Raw genomic sequence first — 21305 nt, 5'->3', positions numbered from 1 at the left:
ACATTTATCTAGAGATAAACCATTTTATCCTGGGGCAGTGTGCAATTATACAGACGTCCATGTCTGTTGTCCTGGGATAAACCCTAAACAAGTTTCCTAGATAGGAGGTAGTAACAATTTATCCCAGTGTATTGCAAAGTACATCTGTTTAGTTATCTAAGGATTGCATCATTATATCAATTGCCATGTACAGATGTTCAAGCTTCATCTGGCAGAGCAAAAATGGCTTCTCAGAGAGGGGAAAAAAAAGTTTCTCCCAGGATACTGAACATCTGCATGCTTTCCGCAGCTTAATTCTTATTGGGGACCAGGAGGAGAGGAGGTGAGGGAAAAGGCTTCTGTGCCTTCCCAAGACTGGGGTCACTAGTGTGAATAAGGTGCAAGGGAGCAGCAGCTGCCCCTCTAACATCCCATAGACTGGGTGGAAATAGGAGGAGTAGCTGACAGCTGCTCCTCATTTGCTTCTCAAACTGGAGTTCCCTAAGTGAGAAGCAGGCAAGGGCTTTGCTGTGCCAACCCCTCTGCTCAGCTCTCAGACACTGGAATTGAGTGCAGGGCAGAGATGGGAGCCAGGTCCTGGCCCTTCTTGTTTCCCCTTGCCTCCCATACTTCACAGTGGACCCAGATCAGTGTTAGGAAAGGCAGGTTGCTTTGTTGCAGCAGCAATGCTTGGGAAACTTGATGGTATGGAGAAATACCCCTGCCTTGCCCTGCACTGCTCTGAGTCAGCCTGGAGCAGTACCATGTGACACAGGCTGCTGTGCCCCTTCCACAAGACTCCCAGAGCCATGCATAGTAATTGAGTGCTTCCTCTCCCTGTCACCCCCCAACTCTCCCTGCACTCCTCTGGAGAAGTGCAAGGTGCAGAGGCTATTCTGTGGGGGAGAACCAGGAAGGTTCCCACTATTGGCACTGGATTTATGACCCAAATACCTTGTCCCAGACAGACCCAAACCCTCAGACCAACTATGACCTCTTCATTTGATAATAGGCAAACTTTATTGATACTGAGTGATGGATAAGAATAATGCAGGCAAGGCAAAAAAAAAAAAGATAACCTCCTCAATTCTATATCTACTAGTCCTACGGATGTCACAGAGGGAAGGTACATCTGGCCAGTATGTGAGCTTCACCCTGAGGTTCTTGAATGTTAGATGTCAGCAGCCTGGAGGTTGAGGGCTGAGGCCCCCTACTGCCCACCCAGTAGGGTGGGTGAAATGGCCTGGTGATATGCCCTCTGTCCATGGTGGTGTTGGGTTCCCCTCTTAGGGACCCTTTGCTGCTCTGAAATCTTTCCTTTTGTATTCTTTCCCTCCTCTGATGACTCTTCATCTCTGGGCATTGTTGATTGGTTTCCCTGTGGTCATCATACTATCCTGTCAGCATATTCCTTTGTTCCAACAAACTCATCACGTGCACGCATCTTAATTTGGTTATTTCCTGGTCTTCTAATTTGGTCTGTTCACTAAAACCAGAAATTCCAGGGACTCTGCAGTTGGGCACTGTGACCTGGTGCCAATGCTGCAGAGTCCATTATCTCTGTTTGGGTACACTGTTCATATTATGTAGCTTCAGGTAACAGTTTGGTACATGTCTTCAAATTCCCAGCCTGTGTGACTGATGGCTTCAGACACAGTGGGCCTTGAAGGAAACTTCAGCACAAATGGGCTTTTATAAATCAAACAGGTTTTTATAATTCACCCTTGCCATTCCCCTAGACCATAGTTCTAATGCAAAAGTATCTCCTGTAATTTAGTTGCGTTTCCCTCCTCATCCCCGTCCCTCTATTTTTAGTCCCTCACTCAGGCGATCTGTATTTCCCTATCAGCTTTGTCATCTTTTTTTTGGATTCCCAATCCTAAACATTTACTAATAAAAGTCAATCTGTTCTACTTTACCTACAAACCAATTCCTAAAAGCAAACTTCTAAATATCATTTTCTAGACATTGCCCACCACTGGAGAATGCAGTGCTCCTGCCAGTCAGCTGATTGGTGGGATAGGGAGGCATTCTCTTGGGACAAGAACCCTCTTTGGCTGTCTGTGGCAGCCATTGCTTTTTAGCAGCTGTCAACTGCCCCTTGACAGTATACCTTCTTTTCAGGAAGGGGAGAGGGCAAGCTGTCAATTAATGGGCTCCTCTCTAAGGGGGGGAGGGAGCCCACTAGTACACCCAGGCTGGAGAGCTTAATTAAAAGTTCTCCAGCTATGGAGCTGGAGGAACATCTGTACAGTTCAGCTCCCAGGCTATTTTTCTACTGGAAGAAATTAATTTTGGTAGAAATACACATCTGCAAGCTGCCAATGGCAGAAAAGTGGCCTTGCATTCAGTCAATCACTAAACCCTGATTAGAAGGGTAATGCGTGTATGTGCCAATCTGGGGACATTTTTGTTCTGAGACAAACACAGGCACATCTTGTCCAGGACAAATGTAATGTTTGTTCCTAGCCTAGTAGGTTTAGTGTCCTATGTAAAGAAGCATGGCAAAGAAGGGACATTTTTTAAGGGAAAGGCTGCGTGGAGGTTTGGCAAAGCTAGTTGGGTAATTTTGAATATGTAGTTTTTTATAAAAATTGGGGATAACTTGTTGTAAAACATGTTCCCAGTTTGGGTGAAAGAAAAGGGGCATGGAAAGAGGACACACCTATTTCAGAAGAGAGGCTTATTGCACATTATATCCTGTCTGAACCTGAAGGTTCTGATAGTGACTGTACATTCAGGTTCTGTCCTTTTCTGAGAGATACAGTAATAAGCTCAGCTGTTCATATTACCTATAAAGCATGCAAGATAAGTATATAGCTAAGAGTGTTTCTCTCAGCTGAGGTGGCACTAACGAATGCATCACTGATTGCCCAGCATTTAAAGAAGTAACATAATGTAGATATTGTTTGTATGTGTCTAGCTGCACTAGCTGCACATAAGCACAAAAGATGCAATCAGTTTTATTATTCATTGATTCTGAAGCATAAAAGCAGCAGAATCTTAATGAAGTGCCTAGGGAGAGATGAGCTTATCGCACCACAGTCAATTACTTTTCAAGTTATCAGCTAAGGACGCTTCTGGGGTCAGTGTATCTATTTCATTTCTCTGACTGCAAAGATAAAAATGATTTATATGGGTTTTTCTGATATATATGTACGACTAGGGCCAGGGTCCTTAATACATTCAGTACCATATTAAACAATAGTAGTACAAAATAACAATTTGCCAAGATGTATGTACTTAGTTTAGTGACAAGAAAATAAGAAAGTTCACTGTATACCCAAGCTGGTGGCCTGATTCCATTGCAAGCTTTTTCCATTCACCATAGTGCACCTGGAAATGGGCTGTTGGTAAGGATGATGATAATGTAAGCTGTCCCTCTGAGCATTAAAATATAGTATGCATGGAAGGAACCTACCCTCTAGTGGACAAAAAGGGAATTTCTTCCACTTTAGGATTTATGATATTATGTGGGTCTATTTTAGTCAAAGGGAGGTGAATACTGATTTCTCAAAAAATCAGTTGCTTAATTTTTCAATACAGAACATTTCCTTCAAGGTAAAAATATCAATTAAATATCAATTACATAACTCTTCAACTGTGTTCAAAATGCCTATGACAAGACTAAATTTTATGCACATTTAAAAAAAATCTGCTAGATAATTGAAGTTTCTCTGGTTTATATATTGGGAAGGATCTCACTGTGTACAATTTGCAGTTTGTCAGAAAGTAACTAAACATAGAAAATAATATGCAAAATGGCAGTGGTTAAAGCTGACAAGATTCTTTGGGTAAATCTGATATCTTTTATTAGACCAACTAAATAGGTTAGTGGTTAAAGCTGCACTCTTAAAGGGGAGGATATATACACTGTAAAAGTCTTAAAGGGGAGGATATATAAACTGTAAATAAGGACTAGCTTGACATTTGAGAGCATTGGCTAGATACATTTGACTATATCGTATATTTAGGGGATCCTTAATTGAGGGAAAATTTGCAGTCAAAGAATTCAGAATTGAACCTGCAGAGAGGTTCATTAAATATTGGGAGGGTTGAGAATATGGTTATCAACTCCTTCATAACTTATTTGTGAGCTGCTGCATGTTACACATGGAACTAAGGAGCTATAAGTGTACAAGCTACTAGGGCTGTGCAAATCTTCGGTCCCTGATTAGATTCAGCTGAGATTTGGCCCAATTCAGTGGCCGAATCTCCAAATCCGAACTGAATCAAGAGACTCTTAAATCTCTCTGAATTGAATTGGAACCCTCCAAATCTATCTGGAGAGATTTGGAAAGATTCAATGATTCAGACATAGATGCAGCTTTAAATGTTTTTCTACATATCTCAAAGTACCAGGTGGCTTGTGAATGCTGAGGTGGTAGGGTAAATGGAGCGTCCCACAGAAGTGCAGGGTGCTCCCCAATGTGCTTGGCAGCAGACCTGGAAGTAAACCAGAAGCACTTCCGGTCCACTTCCGGGTCTGCCAGGGAGCACATTGGGGTGCCCCCACCTGCGACTCAGTGACTGGTGCCTTTTGGGTTTTGGGTGGCACCTGGGGTCCCCCAGTGGCTGATCACCAAGCCAGGAGGGTGTGTGGGGGCCTCCCCATGTGCTGAACGGTGGACCCCAAAGTAGACTGGAAGTACTTCTGGTCCACTTCTGGGTTTGCTGCTGAGCACATGGGGGGTTTCCCTGCTCTCCTGTGGGATGCTCCATCTGCCCCAGCACTGCAGTGGTCACGAGCTGCATTGGGTACCTTGAGGTATGTAGAAAAAACATTTAAAGCTGTGTCTATGGCTGAACGACTGATTCTCCGAATTAGCATTTAATCTTCAGATTTGGATTCAGCCAAATTGAATTGGGGACAGTGATCTGAATCAAGAATTACCGTCCCTGATTTAGGCCAAATCCGAATCAAATATGGTTTCACACACCCCTCTACAAACTGCCTTCATCACTGATCTGCTTATGGGGACAAAAACTGCCTTTGTGGTGTTTCTGCTTTCCTCCCATGTAGATGAGCAAGGAAGGACAAAGACAGAATGAAGACATGGGCCAGTAAAGCTAAGGATCAGACTGATGCTAATAATTTCCTCCCTGCAACAAGGTCTCAACTTGGTGTTCATTTGGAGAAGCACAGCTGCTCCCTATCTCTTGTCCAGGACTTGTGGCAGAGCCACAATCAAGCCTTTACCATTAATATTAGCAGCCTTTCATGAAGTATAGGTTGTGGTTAATTGTATGTGACAGAAAGCTTGTCCATTCAATGCCTTGACTTAATTTGAAGAAAAGAATTTAAATGGTACACGAGGCACACGGTGTTACAGAAAATGAATTCTTTATCTCTTTCAAGGAGATGAAAATATCTTCTGTTTAATTTAGTCTTCAACATTAAAAAACACCACAGATAGATAAAATGTCTTACTATAAAACAGAATTTTCTTTAAGGCATTCCACACTTTGCCTGTAAAAATAGTAAGAGAATAGGTTTGGTAGTTGGTCATGAAGAATTGTGAAACTCAGAGTATAATGTCTTTACACACAAATCAGAATAAGAATTGTGTATGTAGATGCAAAAGAAAATATACTGTAGTGGTAAAGGAGGAAACAGTGTCAATGTTATATAATCAGAGACTTACTCATCATAAAGTAGCTATAGAGCTGTAAAAGTTACGTCTCCTACAGTATTATAACACTTTTCTTATTATTTATTAATACAGAAATATATTTCTTTGATCAGATGTACTACATTTCAAGTACTAATATAATTATACGATACACTAGAGTGCTAGACCATAAAGAAAGCATCATGTTCAAGTGGACTCAGTAATTTCTGATTTCTCATTCTGTTGTGTAATTGATTCACTAAATGGCCATTAGTAAGATGCCTAACCACCTAACCTTTCCAAGCTTCTACTTCTCTATCTGTATAATCAGCCTATAATGCTTTACCTACCTCCTGGGAGTACTGTGAAAACTCAGTATATTAATGTTTGGACAGAGTTAATTGTATGATAAAATGTTATACTGGTTAGGTTTACAAGATTATCATCACTCTAAGCCAGTTAAGTTCTCATAATGGAAAGTTAATCATGAAAAGTGGTAGACACTTAAGTGTCATATTGTTTCACTGCTACAATTGGAACACATCTTGTTCAGATTATCTGTTATAATCTGCTATAATTTTGGTCATTTGTTTTTGTGTTCATGGAAATGTTGTAATTCACCCTTTTCAAAATGTCTGGGGGAATATTTCTTGTAGGGTGTCAGATGCTCTATAGTCGTTTCTTATTTTTAGCTGTGTAGCAGATATTCTGATGCATTAAAGAAAATCTGTCTGCACAGCATCTTTCAGTTAGTGACCATCTACCCAGAATCCAGGATGACCACATTTTATCTTTTCCTGGAAAGCATTTCATAGCTTGTTTTATTTCCTATCCATGTGCTTTAGGTTACCATGGCCTCTACTGCGAAGAGGAATATAATGAATGCCTTTCTGCACCCTGCCAGAATGGTGCCACCTGCAGAGATCTTGTCAATAGCTATGAATGTGTATGTCTTGCTGAATATGAAGGTAAAATCCTTTTTTTGCCTCTCATAATGTAAGTATTGCCTACCTCATATACTTTATAAACAGTGTTCTGTAATGAATAGGGATACATGGCCAAATTAAGTTTTAATATCTCCCTATATACAGCAAAAAAATAAATTTTAAGTAGGCCCTGATCCCCAACAGTTACTCAGGTGAGTAATTCTTATTTACATTAGTAGACACACTAGAGTCAGTAGGATTACTCATTTGGACAAAATTTACCTATGTAAGTTTTACTGATTGAGGTCAACAATTTTGAGAGATACTAGGTCAGAGGTGTCAAACACTGCCTGCAGGCTAAATCCAGCTGGTGGAGCTATTTGATTCAGCCTGTGAGTTGCTAGACACACCCCATATGCCTATAGGTGGCAATTTAGGACTTTGCTGGTGGGTGCTTGCAGATATAAAAAAACCCCTGGTGCTATATTTTAAATTTGGTGCATTCTTGCACCAAGCCATGTGCAGGCTCAGAAAAAGAAGCATGTTACTTCAGTCTGGCTCTGGTGTCTGTAAAGAACAGGTGCTTTAGTGGGGCTTTTTTGGCACTTTCAACTAATAGCTGATTGAATCACCTTTAGTTAAAAGCACCAAAAAGTCCCACTGAAGTGCCTGATCTTTATAGATGCTGCAGAGTTTTTCCATGCTGCTTCTTTCGGTAAAGCTCAGGGGGTTTGGGGTTTTTTTTAGCATCTGCAAGCACCAAAATGGCCATGGCTCATGGGTGTTGAGCACCCAGTAATTCTTTTTCGTGGATGCTTGAACACTGGATCACCCACAGAGTCTCACCTATGCATGCAACAACCCCTGGCCTGTGCACTGCATGTGGGTATATGGGCTGAATTTAGGCATCACAGGGGGTATGTCCAGACTCGCGTAATATGTAACCTGTGCCCTGGACTCTCTGTACTATGTGCAGTGACAGGTTCAGCCCATGTGCTGCCCACAGTGTGCATCTATGCTGGCCCTGGGGCCATGTGCACAGTGAGCCACAGGTCCAGCACATACTGGACATAGCTATGCTGCACATAGCACAGGGGATTGGCATAGGGCACACACTCCATGCAGTGCCCTCTTGACCCCAGAATGAGGGCATAAGGGTCAGTTAGTGGGGTGTCCCATGAAGCATATACCCTTGCTAGCCCCATGCTGCTTGCAGCACGTATGGCTGGTCCAGCTTCACATACTGCATGCAATATGAACTGGGCACAGGGCTCACTATGCACACAGCCCGCAGGGCTGGCACAGGGCACATGCTTCCTGTAGCACGTGGGCTAGACCCAGCACTGCAGATGGCACAGATGGTTCAGGGTGCAGGCTGCATGCAGTGCCCTGGACTGACCCCTTGTGCTACTGCACCACTGGGTCCAGCTTGTGCATTGTGTTTGAATGCATGATGCCTGCTGGCCGTGGGGGCTGGTGCATGCTGCATGTGGGCCAGACCTGGTGCTGCAGTTGTTTCAGAGGGGTCAGGCCTGGTCTGGCCAGCAGACCAGCTCAGGAATGCTCATCCAGCCTGTGGGTCATATGAGTTTGACACCCCTGTACTAGATTTTAGATTTTTCTTAGATTTTTCTTTAAAGAGATGATACTAAAGAGGTTTTTGGTTATAGTTTGAATTGGTTTAGTTACTTGGAGTGATGGAGGACATTGGAGAGCTTTACAGATCCCTGTTGATTTTTTTCCAGTGTAATGAGTTAAAAGCAGAATTACAAAAGATCACATTGGAACACATTAACAGTATTTTTCAATGTGGAAATAATAAACAAGGAAGCAGTTTTCTGGATGTTTAATTGCAACTTGTAAAATTCAGAAATAACAACTCAGTGAATGCCCTTCCATGTTGACTAGGACTGACACCATACACACTTCAACAGATTTTGATTTCATATAACATTTCCTAGTCATTTTATAAAATAAAGGAAGAAAATCACAAGTTAAGATTTTGTCCATCCAGAATATTTCATCCCAGGGTAGATTTATTTCATTCCACTAGGAAGAGTAAAACATTTAGGGTTTCTATCAACGTGCATTTTCTTGCTCTGTTGTGTGTACCATTGTGGGGATTATGCCCCAGCCCTTTTTTCCATCTCTCTTGCTATTATTTTGATTTTCATCCATGACACCACCTTTCTGGAATTGGAGTTGAGTATCAAATGGACGATGAGCTTTTCGAGCTGTGGTGACTTCACAGCAAAACAAAAGTTACCAAGAGTGGCATCACCAACCTTCAGTACACTGATGACTGTTATCCTTGCACACACAGACTGATTTGCAGGCTGCCTTTGATCTTTTCTCTGTGACTGTCACAGCCTTAAACTCTCCCTTAACATTGGGAAGAACAAGATTCTCCACCAGCTTGCCCCAGCACAAGCTTCCCTCCTCCCGTCGACAATTACCATTGGTGGTGAAGCCCTGGAAAACATTGAGCATTTCCCGTACCTTGGCAGTCACCTCTCCCAGTCAGTCCCAGTAAGACCCAGTAAGTCTTGATGTAGAAATCAAACATAGGATTCACCGTGCCAGCATATTCTTTGGAAACCTACTTCGCCATGTTTTTGCTGACTGAGATCCAGAGATGGAAATTAAGAACCTGGTCTACAATGCAGTGGTTATCCCCATGATCCTTTATGGGTGTGAGACATGGGTGACATATCAAAGCCATCTTAAGTGCCTGGAATGGTTCCATCAGCATTGCCTCAGGAAGATCCTTCACATTAGATGGGAAAACCATTGCACCAATGCCAGCATCCATTCTGCAGCTAACATAACCAGGATTGAAGCAAAGATCATGAAACATCAACTCCACTGGGCTGGTCACTGTGTGCAGATGGCTGATGCTTGTCTCCTGAAGCAAGTACTCTTTTCTCAATTTAGTCATGGTGAGAGGACCTGTGGAGGACAGAGGAAGCACTACAAGGACACCCTGAAAGCATATCTTTAGAAGGGTGGTAACCCTACAAATTGGGAAGTGCTGGCTGGTAACAGGTCTCAATGGCACTGCACCATACATCAAGCTACAGCCCACTTCAGAGAGAACTGTCTTGCATAGAAATGGCAGAGGAGGAAGGAAAGTGCACAACATCCTGGCCAACCATTGTGCTTGCCTCCCCCCACCCCATGCTCCCTGGCAGCATTTTTCATATCTGTGGGAAAACTTGCAGAGCACAGTTGGACTCCTAAGCCACCTTAAAATTCACCAGTAATCCCATCTGGTAGACATCATCCTTGTATCAAGGGATAGCCAATGTGATGTGTACCAATACTCTCTATGGCTTTGTTTGTTTTAAAGGCTGAGATGCAGTTTTGTTTTTGCACTGCTTTTTGAGTCATACTGTGATAAAATTCTGAAATTAATTTATAAAAAATTACACAGAGCAGTGGTATTTTAGTAATGTGATTCCTTATTTCTGTTGACTGAAACTTAGTTGGCTGCTGCTTGTGACTGAGTTTTTATTTCACACTGGTGTGTGTTCTCTTTGCCAGTGTGTCAAGAATTCATCATTTTAGAGGTTTAAAGTAGGAGACAGACCTGTAGCTTTTTACCAACAGCAGAAACAGGAGTGTTTTCTCATATTTTGGTTGCGATTTCATGTTGTTGACTCAACCTGAATATTTAACAAAAAGTAGTGCTTAAGCTGTGTTTAACCTCTGAGATTCCAGGAAGTTAATTTTGCTTCAGCTTTTTATATGGGATGCAGTCCTGTAAACACCCTTTACTAGACATTGTGTTTTCTACTGCAGGTTGATTCTGAGAGTGGAATAGATCCTGGCTCTATGTTGTTTTGTGTGTTAGCTATTCATCTAAACCAGGATGGCCTCCTTGGGCCAGATCTGGACCATTGCAGGACTCCTCATGGCCCAGATCCAGACCCACCTCTGGTGATGGGGCAAGTGGCGGTGGTGTTAACTCCAGTGCTGTGTTGGCTGAGGGAATCATAGGGGTTAATACCACATCTGCTCACCTTGCTGCTGAATTCCTGGCCCCTCCAGGAGCTCCATTGGCTGTATTTTTGACACACCTCATCTATACCACTACATAGAGGGTATAAAATGTTATACTAGGGCTGTGTAAAAAGGCACTGTTCCATTTTGACTTGAGTTTCGAGGTTTTGATGGAACAGTGTTTCGTTTAGAATGTCATTTTGATTCAAAACTGCTGTTCTGTTCCATTCCGTTTTGTCTGTTTCGATGCTGTTTTGACATTTTGCTTATATGCTAAAATGGGGAAGCTCGAAACAGCCTCTCTCATCTGGCAAGCAGATGGGGGCCCACAACCCTGGGAGGGCTGTGGGGGCTGTGCCAGTCCTCCTGAGGCTTCAGCCCCCTAATCTGCCTGTCAGATGAGGGAGGGAAGCTGGGTGCTGCTGCCTGGGACTGGGGAGTTGGGGAAGGGAACTCAGTTCAGCTAGGCTGAGTTCTTTTCCCCAGCCCAATCGTAGCACTGGGGAGGGGAACTCAGCTCAACTGGGCTGAGTTGCCTTCCCCAGTGCAATTGTAGGGCTGGGGAGGGGAACTGAGTGGTTGGGCTAAGTTCTCTCCCAGCCTGATCACAGCACTGGGGAGGGGAACTGAGTGATAGGGATCAGTTCCCTTTCCCTGTGCTGTGATTGGCTACCCACAGCCTGGCTGTGGGAGGCAGGGAGTGCCAGGGTTGTGCTCCTGGTTGAGCCACATGGGACTGTGGAGTCACTGGAAGCACAGCCCTGGTTCTTCCCTATCTCCCACATGTTGTTTGTTTTGAAACTTGAAACATTTCAAAACTTTTGAAACATTTTGATTAGCCTCCTTTTGTTTTGAGGCTGTTTTGAAGCCCTTTGTTTTGATTTGATTTCGCTGTTTTGAACTTGAAATGAGTCAAAACGGTGTTGAATCAAAACAGCCGGCGAAATTTTGCACAGCCTTAATTATTACCCTGTTTTGATAGCATTTAATGTCCTCTTTACATTGATATGTGTAACTGAATTAAGTGCAGAACACTATAAAATCATGGTAATTGATTTTAATAGGACTTGAAAGTAAAGCTTTTCATAAGCCTTTATAGATTTTTCATTGAAAGCATTGGTTTTCATGACAACTAAGTCATCTTAATTGTATTATTGGTGGGTGGGTAATGTTGTTCTTGACATTTTTTTTAGGTTGTATTTCTGTTAACCTCCATTTTACATTAATCCTCTGTAATAACTATAGTATTACGATCTGAAAACTCATGCACATACACCTGCACAAAACAAACACAACCCCTATTTTTCTCCTTAGATAAATATTTTTATGGGAGGAAACTCAATTACAAATAGAATAACTTAGGGCTTGATCTAGAAAAGAATTCATGTAACCTGTGGCCACCTGGAATTCAATGGATTTAGCCTTTTGTCAACTTACTCCAAAGCCTATGTTGCCACTTTTGGGCAGGGGGCTGGGCCTGATGATCTCGTGAGGTCCCTTCCAGTCCTAATATCTGTGAAATCTATGAAATATATATCTAAGGAGACACTGCACTATCTTGGCTGCAGTTGTTCAGCAAATACAGAAACCTTTTTGAAAATATGGAAGTCTGTTTAAAAGAGAGATCTAAAGTATGTAATGTGATAATGCCTTTTTCACTGATAGTTAACATTATAGTGGGTGCTCAAATCAGACAGCCAACAGAAAATGAATTAAATAATTTTGGCAAGTACTTTGACATAAGGCCTGCTCTTAGAATAGGCCAAAAGAAACTATACATTGTAACACAAGACAAGGAATATGCTTACCATAAATACGTTGAATGATAAATTACGCAAACAAATGATCAACTGGTAAAATGCTCTCTACATCTTTGTCATTTAGGCTTTTTCAGGATATAATTATCTCTTCTTATTTTCAGAAGCCAAAGCATATGCTAGTTGTTTTATAGACATATTAATAAAATAGGTCCAAGAATTTACCACTGAAAGACAAATACTGACAAGCGGTAGGGGGCCAGATGTAAGAACAAATGTGGTAAAGCAATATGTCGTGTTTCCTTCAGTTTTGTATTTTGAACATCTTATGCTCCTTTCCCTCAAGGCTCCTTCCTACGTTTTTCTACTAACCTTCGCGCATTCACTTATGCGTAATTCCAATCCTTTTACTACTTAATCCCTCACCTGTACAATATGGCTAATAACCATTTGTTATCTGTAATGTCTGTCCATTAGTTAACTTGCCCTCTCTACAAGTTACGTAGATTTTCCCCAATATGTTCATGAAACAGCATGCAACACCACACCATCTGACCAGGGGATTCAGAGGAAGATGTACTACCGGAAACTATTAAAGTTTATTCTTGTAAATTTAGTAGTTTTCAAGTTGATGGTATCTCTTAAAGCATGTGATCAATCATTTCATGGCAGTAAAGCACACTATCCAAAAAGGTCTGTGAGTACATAGATCATAAATTCAGGCATTGAAATAAAGGATTTAAATTTTATAATGTAAATTTTCAATCAATGTGGGATTTTGTGCATACATATCTATATGGCTGCATGGAATCTCTCTGTAAAAAATACAAAATGTTTTCTCAAATATTTTGTTACAGTTGATCATAATATACATGGACTGAATCATGAAAATGAACAACATTTTTCAAGAGATCGAAGATCACCATTTAGTTCTTACATAGAACAATCAGTCATTGCCTAAGGTTACCTTGAGCAAGTCTACATCATTATAATGTGGGGCAAGTACCTTGTAAACTCTTAGGAGCATACGTAACATCACAAAGGAAAGCAGTCTTGCTTAATAAATTGTTGCAAAATCTGTTAAGAAGGGGAAATGTTCATTCTGAGTTAAATTCATTCCTGAGCAGGCAGCCCCCATACAACTGCAGCATACTAGATGCCCCACTTCCATTTTGGGGCTTACTTGAGATTTCAGAAGTGCATAGGTCTAGATGGACACTTACAGATGAATTTCATTCCTGTGACTAGGTCATTAATTATGTACAGATGAAGTTCCTTCATTCTTTTCTCAGTCAAATTTGCATATTATATTGTGTGTATGTGTATATTGTGTGTATGTGTATTTCAGTCCCTGATTAGGAAATTCATTTTTGGTTTTCTCATTTTCTGTGGAATGTGGGCTCAGAAAAAATACTGATATGTGAACTAGTGTCATCAAGATTCTTTCTTCATCTCCATGTAGGAATCCCCTGTGCTTTTATATCCTGTGCTAGATAAGGTTCATGCAGTCTGCTGCAAAAATGAAATTAATTAATTCATACAGTTCAAGGTTAGAGATAGGAGACAGAGGCATGGGTCTGGCCAGTGCAGTAACGAGAGCCATTGCTAGGAGTGTACGGTCCCAGAACATATCAGCCCATGAGGGGCTGGGAGGTGGCTAGCAGGGGTTGGGAGGGGAGGTTGCTGAATGGCTGAAGCGGGGGGGTGGGGGGGTGGGAGGCGTGGTCAGTGGCCAGAGTGGGGAAGGGGGAGGTGTGGTGAGCATCTGGAGCATGGAGCCAGTGTTATGTGGCAGCCACAGTGCAGCTGGAGGTATGTGGCAGCCCCAGTGGGGCCTGTACAGTACTGTATGTGGGGCCCCCACAAAGTGCGGAGCCTGGGGCAGTCGCCCCAATTCACACCCCCTTCTCCCCCCCCCGCAAGGGATGGCCCTGGCAGCAACATCTATTTTAATATATGTTTGGATAGACTTGATTCCTGTTGTTAATGGATTGATAAACCATATTGCTTCAGAGTTCCCAGGAAAAGGAGACAGGAGGCTTACTAATAAACGCATATATTTTTTTTTCATGTTAACTGGAAGCCAGCCTGAAATTAATGACCATTTTTTCCATTGAAGAACATTACAAAACTTATCAAATTGTATTTTGCTATATTACTGGATATTTACAGAAACTCCATGTCTACCAGGGTCTGCAAACAGAAAGGGCATGTGAAGGTAGCACCACTTAGACACCCCAGCTAGGTCTACACGCATTAGCTCTGAAAATAGAGGCAATGTAGCTATGTTAGCATAGCACTGCACCTGCACTAATTAGCATTGCTAAGAACTAAGTGTTATAAGACTGAGTGCAGCTCCATGCTTATAGGGCTGATCTATCTTACATATAGAGGTACAGCATGCAGAGTTAGCTTAGGTATCTCTGCATGCCACTGCTGTGTTCTTTGTAGACTGTAGTACACAAGCTAGCTGGGCTGGGGTATCATTGTACAGCCCTGTATTTTGCCATGTAGACAAAAGCAAACTGGGCCCCTGATTGAAGAGCAGACTTAACCTTTCTTCGGTAATAAAGATATAAGTCTTATCTTGCATTGGATTTAGAAAGGCCTAACTTGATTAATTTCACTGACTTATCTGTGATTTATCTGACTGTCAAAGAGAATGGCTATCAAGCTTTGATGATACTAATCATTGTCCTTGCTTCATATGATAAAGATTTCCCACAAACTGATTTTTTACTGATCAGAAATATATGTAATGTTAACAACACTCATTATTATTTCTTCTTAGGAAGGCACTGTGAACTATACAAAGATCCCTGTGTTAATATTAGCTGTCATAATGGTGGCACATGTAACAGTGAAGGTCTAAATGGTACATGCATTTGTGCACCTGGATTTACTGGTAAGTAATTCTTAAATTACATGTGGTATTATTGTTAGTAACTGTGTCGAAAAGAATGCAAATGTCAGATATATGCCATCTGATGCTGTGCATCTGCATAATTCTTTCATATGACTTACGAGGTATTTTAAAACAGGCACTTCTACAGGGAAGAAATTATAAACCAGCAATATCCCATTTTGGAATTCTGGGAAATATAATGTGAAATTAAAATTATAATGACATATTAATTGTGAATTACTATACCTAAAGGTAGCTGTAAATCAAAGCACTAAATATTAGCTGTAACCTCTAAATCCAGATATTATAGCTTAAATCTACATTTAATATAATAGTTTACTGGTTTCATTTACTAGTCCAAATACCTTGGTTTTTAGGGAAAGCTATTTTATCCTTTTTGGGCTATATACTTTCTGCTTTTCTTTGGGATATTTTGACACGGCTCACTCTTCCAGGTTTTATTTGCTACTTTTGGATGGAAGAGTTCCAGTATGCAGAGATAGGCTGGTCACAGTAATACGTGCTCAAGAGGGCTAATGTAAGCTGAGCAAAAGAAGATTTGATTTTGACCTGAAGCTCAGACAGAGCTTTGGCTTGGAGAATACTGAGCAATCTTGCCTTTGCCTGACAAAGCATTCAAGTATGTGCATAATTTCAAGCATGTGTATAATTTCAATGAAATCCTTGGGATAATCACATACTCAAGAAAAAAACAGTACTTAAGTGCTCAAATGCTTTGAGGCCTAGAGTGCTTTGTATTTGCAAAACTGAGCCTACACCGAGAAATAAAGAAAGAATAATGGAGATCCATTTTCTACATAATTTGTATAGTCTCAGAAGGGTAAGAGCATTGTCAAAAAGAGCTACCATATTTTCCTGCATACAACACAACCCCAAATAAAGCATGTACCTTCTTTTTGGAAGGTAAAATGTAGAAAAAAGATTTTTTCTAGTTATGGATGACTGTGTGGCATAGAGTAAGTGTTCCTGAGCACATAGAGCAGGGGTAGGCAACCCTCAGCACAGGTGTTAGAGCCTGGCATGCAAAGCCATTTTCTTGGCACGTGTGCCTCAGAGCAGAGGGCAGGGAAGGAGTTGGGACTGTGCTGCCACAACAAGGACTGGCCCCTCGTGGCTCTCCTGTAGGGCTGTGCAAAGCTTTGGATCATAATTTGGATTCGGAGATGATTCAGATGGTTCAGAGGCTGAATCTACAAATCTGAATTGAATTGTAGGAAGCTTTAGGCTTTCTGAATCAATTCAGAGCTTCCAAATGGATTTGGAAAGGATTTGGCCTGCTAGCCCTTGGTGAATCCATGATGTCTTCCAGCTGTCAAGGAGATAGGTGCAGGGGCTTCTGGGTTCTGTGATCCTGCTTCTCTAGCTGCTGACAGGTAAAACTCGTGACAAACCGTGTCTGTCTTGGGGCATGGAGGGGAGGGCAGGGGGGGATGCGTAAAGCTACTGCAGGCCTGGCTGCTAAGCTACTGTGTTACCAATCAATCATGATTCACTCAGGGACCAGCTCAATACACAGTAGCTAGCAAATGTAATGAGTTAACGAGCAAGAATTAACACCTATAAAACCACAGACTAAGGAGAGGAAATAATACAGAGCCGAACTGTTTCTGCTCCAACACAGACACAGGCAGTTGCACAAGCACCCATGTCACGAGTTTTGCCTGTCAGCAGCTAGGAGTGCAGGGCCCCAGAACCCCTGCACCTATCTCCTTGACAGTTGGCAGACTTTGTGGCCTCAGCAGGGGCTAGCAGGCCTGCCGCTTTCACCCTGCTGTGTCTTAACACACACAGTGTCACCCGTGTCACAAGTTCGGCTTGTCCCCAGCTTGAGGTACAGTTTCCCCAAAACCCATGCACCTATCTCCTTGAAACTTGGCAGGCTTTGTGGCCTCACCAGGGGCTAGGATCCTTGAAGTTTTCACCCCATTGCACCTTAACACACACAGGGTCATCTATGTCACGGGTTTTGCCTGTCAGCAGCTTGAGGCACATTTTCCCCAAAACCCCTGCACCTATCATCTTGAAACTTGGCAGGTTTTGTGGCCCCAGAAGGGGCTACTATCCCTGCAGTTTTGACCCCACTGTGGCTTAACACTTACATGTGACATGAGTTTTGCTTTCAAGAATTTGGGGTGCAGTTACTCCCACACTCCTGTAACTATCTCCTTGAAACTTGGCAGACTTCATGCACTCAGCAGAGGCTACCATCTCTGAAAGTGTCATCCAAATTGGACAAAAAACAACAAAGTTATAGATATCTCATTGATTCCCCATTATACACTGTGGCTGAATCTCCAAATTGGCTCTGAAGCTTCAGAGACAATTCAGCCGAATGGAAGCAGGAAACCAATTTGGAGCTCCAAATCAAATTGCTGGCATCCAAATCAGCCAAATCTGAACCCAAATTGAATAGTTCCTTATTCATGCAGGCATACTCCCCTGCCACCCAGCCCTGGCACATCAATATCTTACAAATCGAGGTTGCGGGTGTTTTTGGCACTCTACCCAAAAACATTGCTGACCCCTGACATACTGTCCAGGAAGTGTGGCATCCCAGGAGATAGTCTAGATACAACAGGACTTTCCTGGTGTTGGCTGCCTCATACAGACTCCTGGGATGTCACACTTCCTGAATACTCTATTTCTAGGAGGCTTTACTCTGTCACACAAGGTTAGGCCCCAGACCCTTTCATGGGAAGTAGCAAGATGGTTAGTTCTTTAAGTCATTCTTTACATATGTTCCTATAAATAAAATGTTATTTCCACATCACAAGCCTCATCAAGACTACAAGCAGCTCACTTGCTGTTTCAGGCACAAGCTACAGGGCTCAGCCAATAGTTATGTCTGTGAGAGAGTTAACACAAGACTTCCTCCTTCGTCTTGCTGAAACAAACAGAAGTGGCAGCCATCTTGACAGCCACATCACAGTGTCTCAAAGCATGTTTCTTTTTATAGTGAAGAAATTGACTTCCCCACTTAAAAAAAATACCCCAGTTTGCAAGGTGGGGGTTCTGATTTTTGGTGGAAAAGCTGTCTGTTGTTTGTGATAAAATATGGCAGTTTGAAGCTTTGAGTAACTACTAGAAGGTCCTAATTACTAATGACATAAGCACAATTGCAAGAGTTAGAAAATTAATTTGGGGCTTTTCTATTAGCACAATGGTAGAGTTTTGATCATTTGACATTGATCTATATGAACCTCTCAGGTTCTTTGCAGCATAACTCTATTTCTGTCAAGTGATACATTCCAAATTAATGCCAGTGTACCCAAGAGATACAGTGGGTTAATGCTTGTAAACACTGCTGTACATAACTCTTTTTATGGTTTATCTTACCTTGTGGCTGTTTACTTGTAAGTAAAAGCATAAAAAAGGCCTATATCATGATAGGTACATCTTTGAGATACGTTACATTAAAGAAAGAGGGAAGGAGGAAATTCATGAAATCATATGCAATAAGGCAGTTTAAAACTATGGTAGAGGTGATGTAAAAACATGATGGATCCATCCTTCAAAACATCCTTGTTATAGGCACCTGAATAGTATCCTTTTGAAATCTTCCATTAAACATTTTAAGATGTATATATTTGAAACTTTTCAGGGAAAAGTTTAGTAGTAATAGAGTTCAGAGTTTAGCTATTGTAGTGAAATGTTATAAAAACTCAACACTCATAAAATGTGCTGACAATAAAATGCTGTCATATGCCATATAATATTTTATCCCAGACTTCCCTGATTTCTTTATTATTGATTTTTTCCTGCTTATGTTAAAACACTGCAAAACCAAAGTCTTTTGGGCCTTGTTCTTCCCTCAAGAGTTTTATGTAATTTAATTGACTTTGGCAGAGTTATACTTTTGAGTAAGTGGAAGAGCACCTGGCTCTTGGTTCAGTCTTTCTCAGTAGTGCATATGATTATAAGGTGTGTGGTATTTGGAGCTACACCAGGGAAATAGCTGTATAGGCTATAGCAAGTGCTTGCACTGAATGGTTTCTTACACTTAGTGTTTGCTGTCTTCTATGCCAAACCTAAATAATTAACACTTTTTGACATAATTTTTCAGACCGAGAGAGTACCTAGCATTTTGAAAGCACTTTATCCACTGGTGCATGTTCTAGCATCCCATTTCAACAGGATACACATACCTAGTTGTATATATTAGGAGTTAATAATACTGTATATTGTGATTCCTAACTTTGTTTCTCCTGCCAAAGCTGTATCAGATTTAAAAATTGGTTGTTTCCTTGTACATTTTCAGAGATGATGTTCTGGCTTAAAATCAATTACATGTATATTGTCTTTGCAGTCTAATGACATTTGGGCACACATTACTAAATACGTGTTGATACCAAACAGGGATATTAAATAGTAGTGATACCAAACAGGGATATAAAATAGTAGGTATCAGATTTTGAAATCACATATTGTTAATCCTTTGGATGTGTTTTAATGAATGACTCTATTTGCAAAGGCCAGTTTTACTCAATGTACTCAACAGGTCTACAGGCCTATATTATAGCATTGTAGACTGAGAAATAGGACTTTCAAGACTTCAGAGTGGAGACTAATCAGGGAGGAAAGAAGGAAGAAGGTGCTGTGCTATTCAAGCCTTTAAAACATAGACCCAGCAGCAACCACTGTTATTTGTGTAATCTGACCTTGGTGGCATCCTCCTCATGCATTACTTAGTTATAATATTCCAGAAGCTTCCTGGTGGAAGAGGCTTTAAAATGGAGGCTTCAAGTAGAAGAGCACCCTATGCTTTCACCATCTTGTTGCACGTTGGAAGAGAGCCAAATGTGATGGTTTAGGGCAGTTATTCTCAACCAGAGTGTTGCAAGATTCTTGACCAGTGAGCCAGGGGATACTGTGCAATGTTAGCACTGTTAGTTTTCCAAATGACTACACATGATTCACAAAATAAACACAGAGAGCACATCCAGACGAACATACATGTGTGGTATGAGGTGCTGGAGACGCATCTGCAGTGCCTCAAATTGCACATGCCACATATGCTAATGCTGATTTGCAGCATGGCAGGTTTTTTTGACACCAGGAAATCCCAGGGTCAAAAAACCTGCACCTGAAAAAAGTGGGGTGGTGCACTTGGTGGCAGCATACGCCACCTGAAACCAAAGCCTGGCCAGCCAGAGCCATACCTGGCTGCTGGCCAGGCTCTGCATGTTGGAGTACTGCCGCTGGAGCCCTGGGAAGCCCCAAGGACCCCAGGTAAGTCTGTTGGTACCAGCTAAGGTGGTGGCCCCAACCTCCCCTACCCCACTTGGGGCAAGTTGCCGCATGCCAGAGTGAGCGTGCACGAGTGCTATTTGTCCCCAGGGTAACACATCCATGCTCATCTGGACATGCCTAGAGGTTTCAGATGGAATCTACACTGTCAAAAACATTCTGGTCTGTTTTAGTCTGTGTTTTTTGCAACAGAATAATTACTCTATTATTTTTCCAGTCAAAAACTGAATGAAAGCTAAGAACTGCATTTACTGAGGGGTGCCTTGAATTTACCAAGGTGTGCTTTGAATCAAAAACAAACATTTGAGAACCACAGGCTTAGGGGGATGATTCTTGACTTAGATTTAAGAAATTCTGGGTTCGAAGCCTGGATGCGTCCCTTTATTTTTAAGGTTGGTTAAGCACTGGAACAGATTACCTAGAGCAGTGGCTGTCAACCAGGGGTATGCGTAACCTGAGGGGTACTTGAAAGACTTGTAGGTGGGGGGTACACAGAACTCTGCATGCGTGCCTGCATGCAGCCATGGTGCAGCATGCAGGCGGCCAGAAGCACAGCCCATGTGGTTTTATTACTGGAAGGTCTTGCCTGACTAACCTCATCTCCTTCTATGATCAGGTGACACGTTTCCTGGACAAGGGAGATGAGGTTGGTGTTATTTATCTGGATTTCAAGAAGGCCTTTGACTTGATCTCCCATGATGTTCTCATGACCAAGCTGGGGAACTGTGGCCTCGAGCATCTCATGGGGAACTGGCTCCAGGGTCAGACCCAAAGTGTACTACAAGTTTCCCTCAATTTATGCTGTACATGCATTCCTGGAGAACGGCGCAAAAATTGAATTCACATAAAGTGAACC

At 41.9% G+C, this 21305-nt stretch overlaps 2 protein-coding genes across 3 annotated transcripts in view; one reads left to right on the top strand and one right to left on the bottom strand.

The window, feature by feature from the left end:
- The window catches only part of DNER (delta/notch like EGF repeat containing), a 352845-nt gene that overhangs the window by 287086 nt on the left and 44454 nt on the right, over positions 1–21305 (top strand). For both annotated transcript variants that reach the window (XM_090054479.1, XM_090054478.1), the window contains 2 exons: positions 6437–6559; positions 15068–15181. In XM_090054479.1, coding sequence (XP_089910605.1) covers positions 6437–6559; positions 15068–15181 — 237 coding nt within the window. The remainder of the gene's footprint in view (positions 1–6436; positions 6560–15067; positions 15182–21305) is intronic.
- LOC149862913 (uncharacterized) overlaps positions 1–21305 on the bottom strand; it is an 84266-nt gene that overhangs the window by 47903 nt on the left and 15058 nt on the right. The gene's annotated exons all lie outside the window — the stretch shown is intronic.

Source organism: Crocodylus siamensis, chromosome 6 (assembly GCF_052110815.1).
Source record: "Crocodylus siamensis isolate JL-2025a chromosome 6, ASM5211081v1, whole genome shotgun sequence".
NCBI lineage: Eukaryota > Metazoa > Chordata > Crocodylia > Crocodylidae > Crocodylus > Crocodylus siamensis.
The sequence above is the reverse complement of the archived record's forward strand: the minus strand, read 5'-3'. Positions and strand labels throughout refer to the sequence as shown.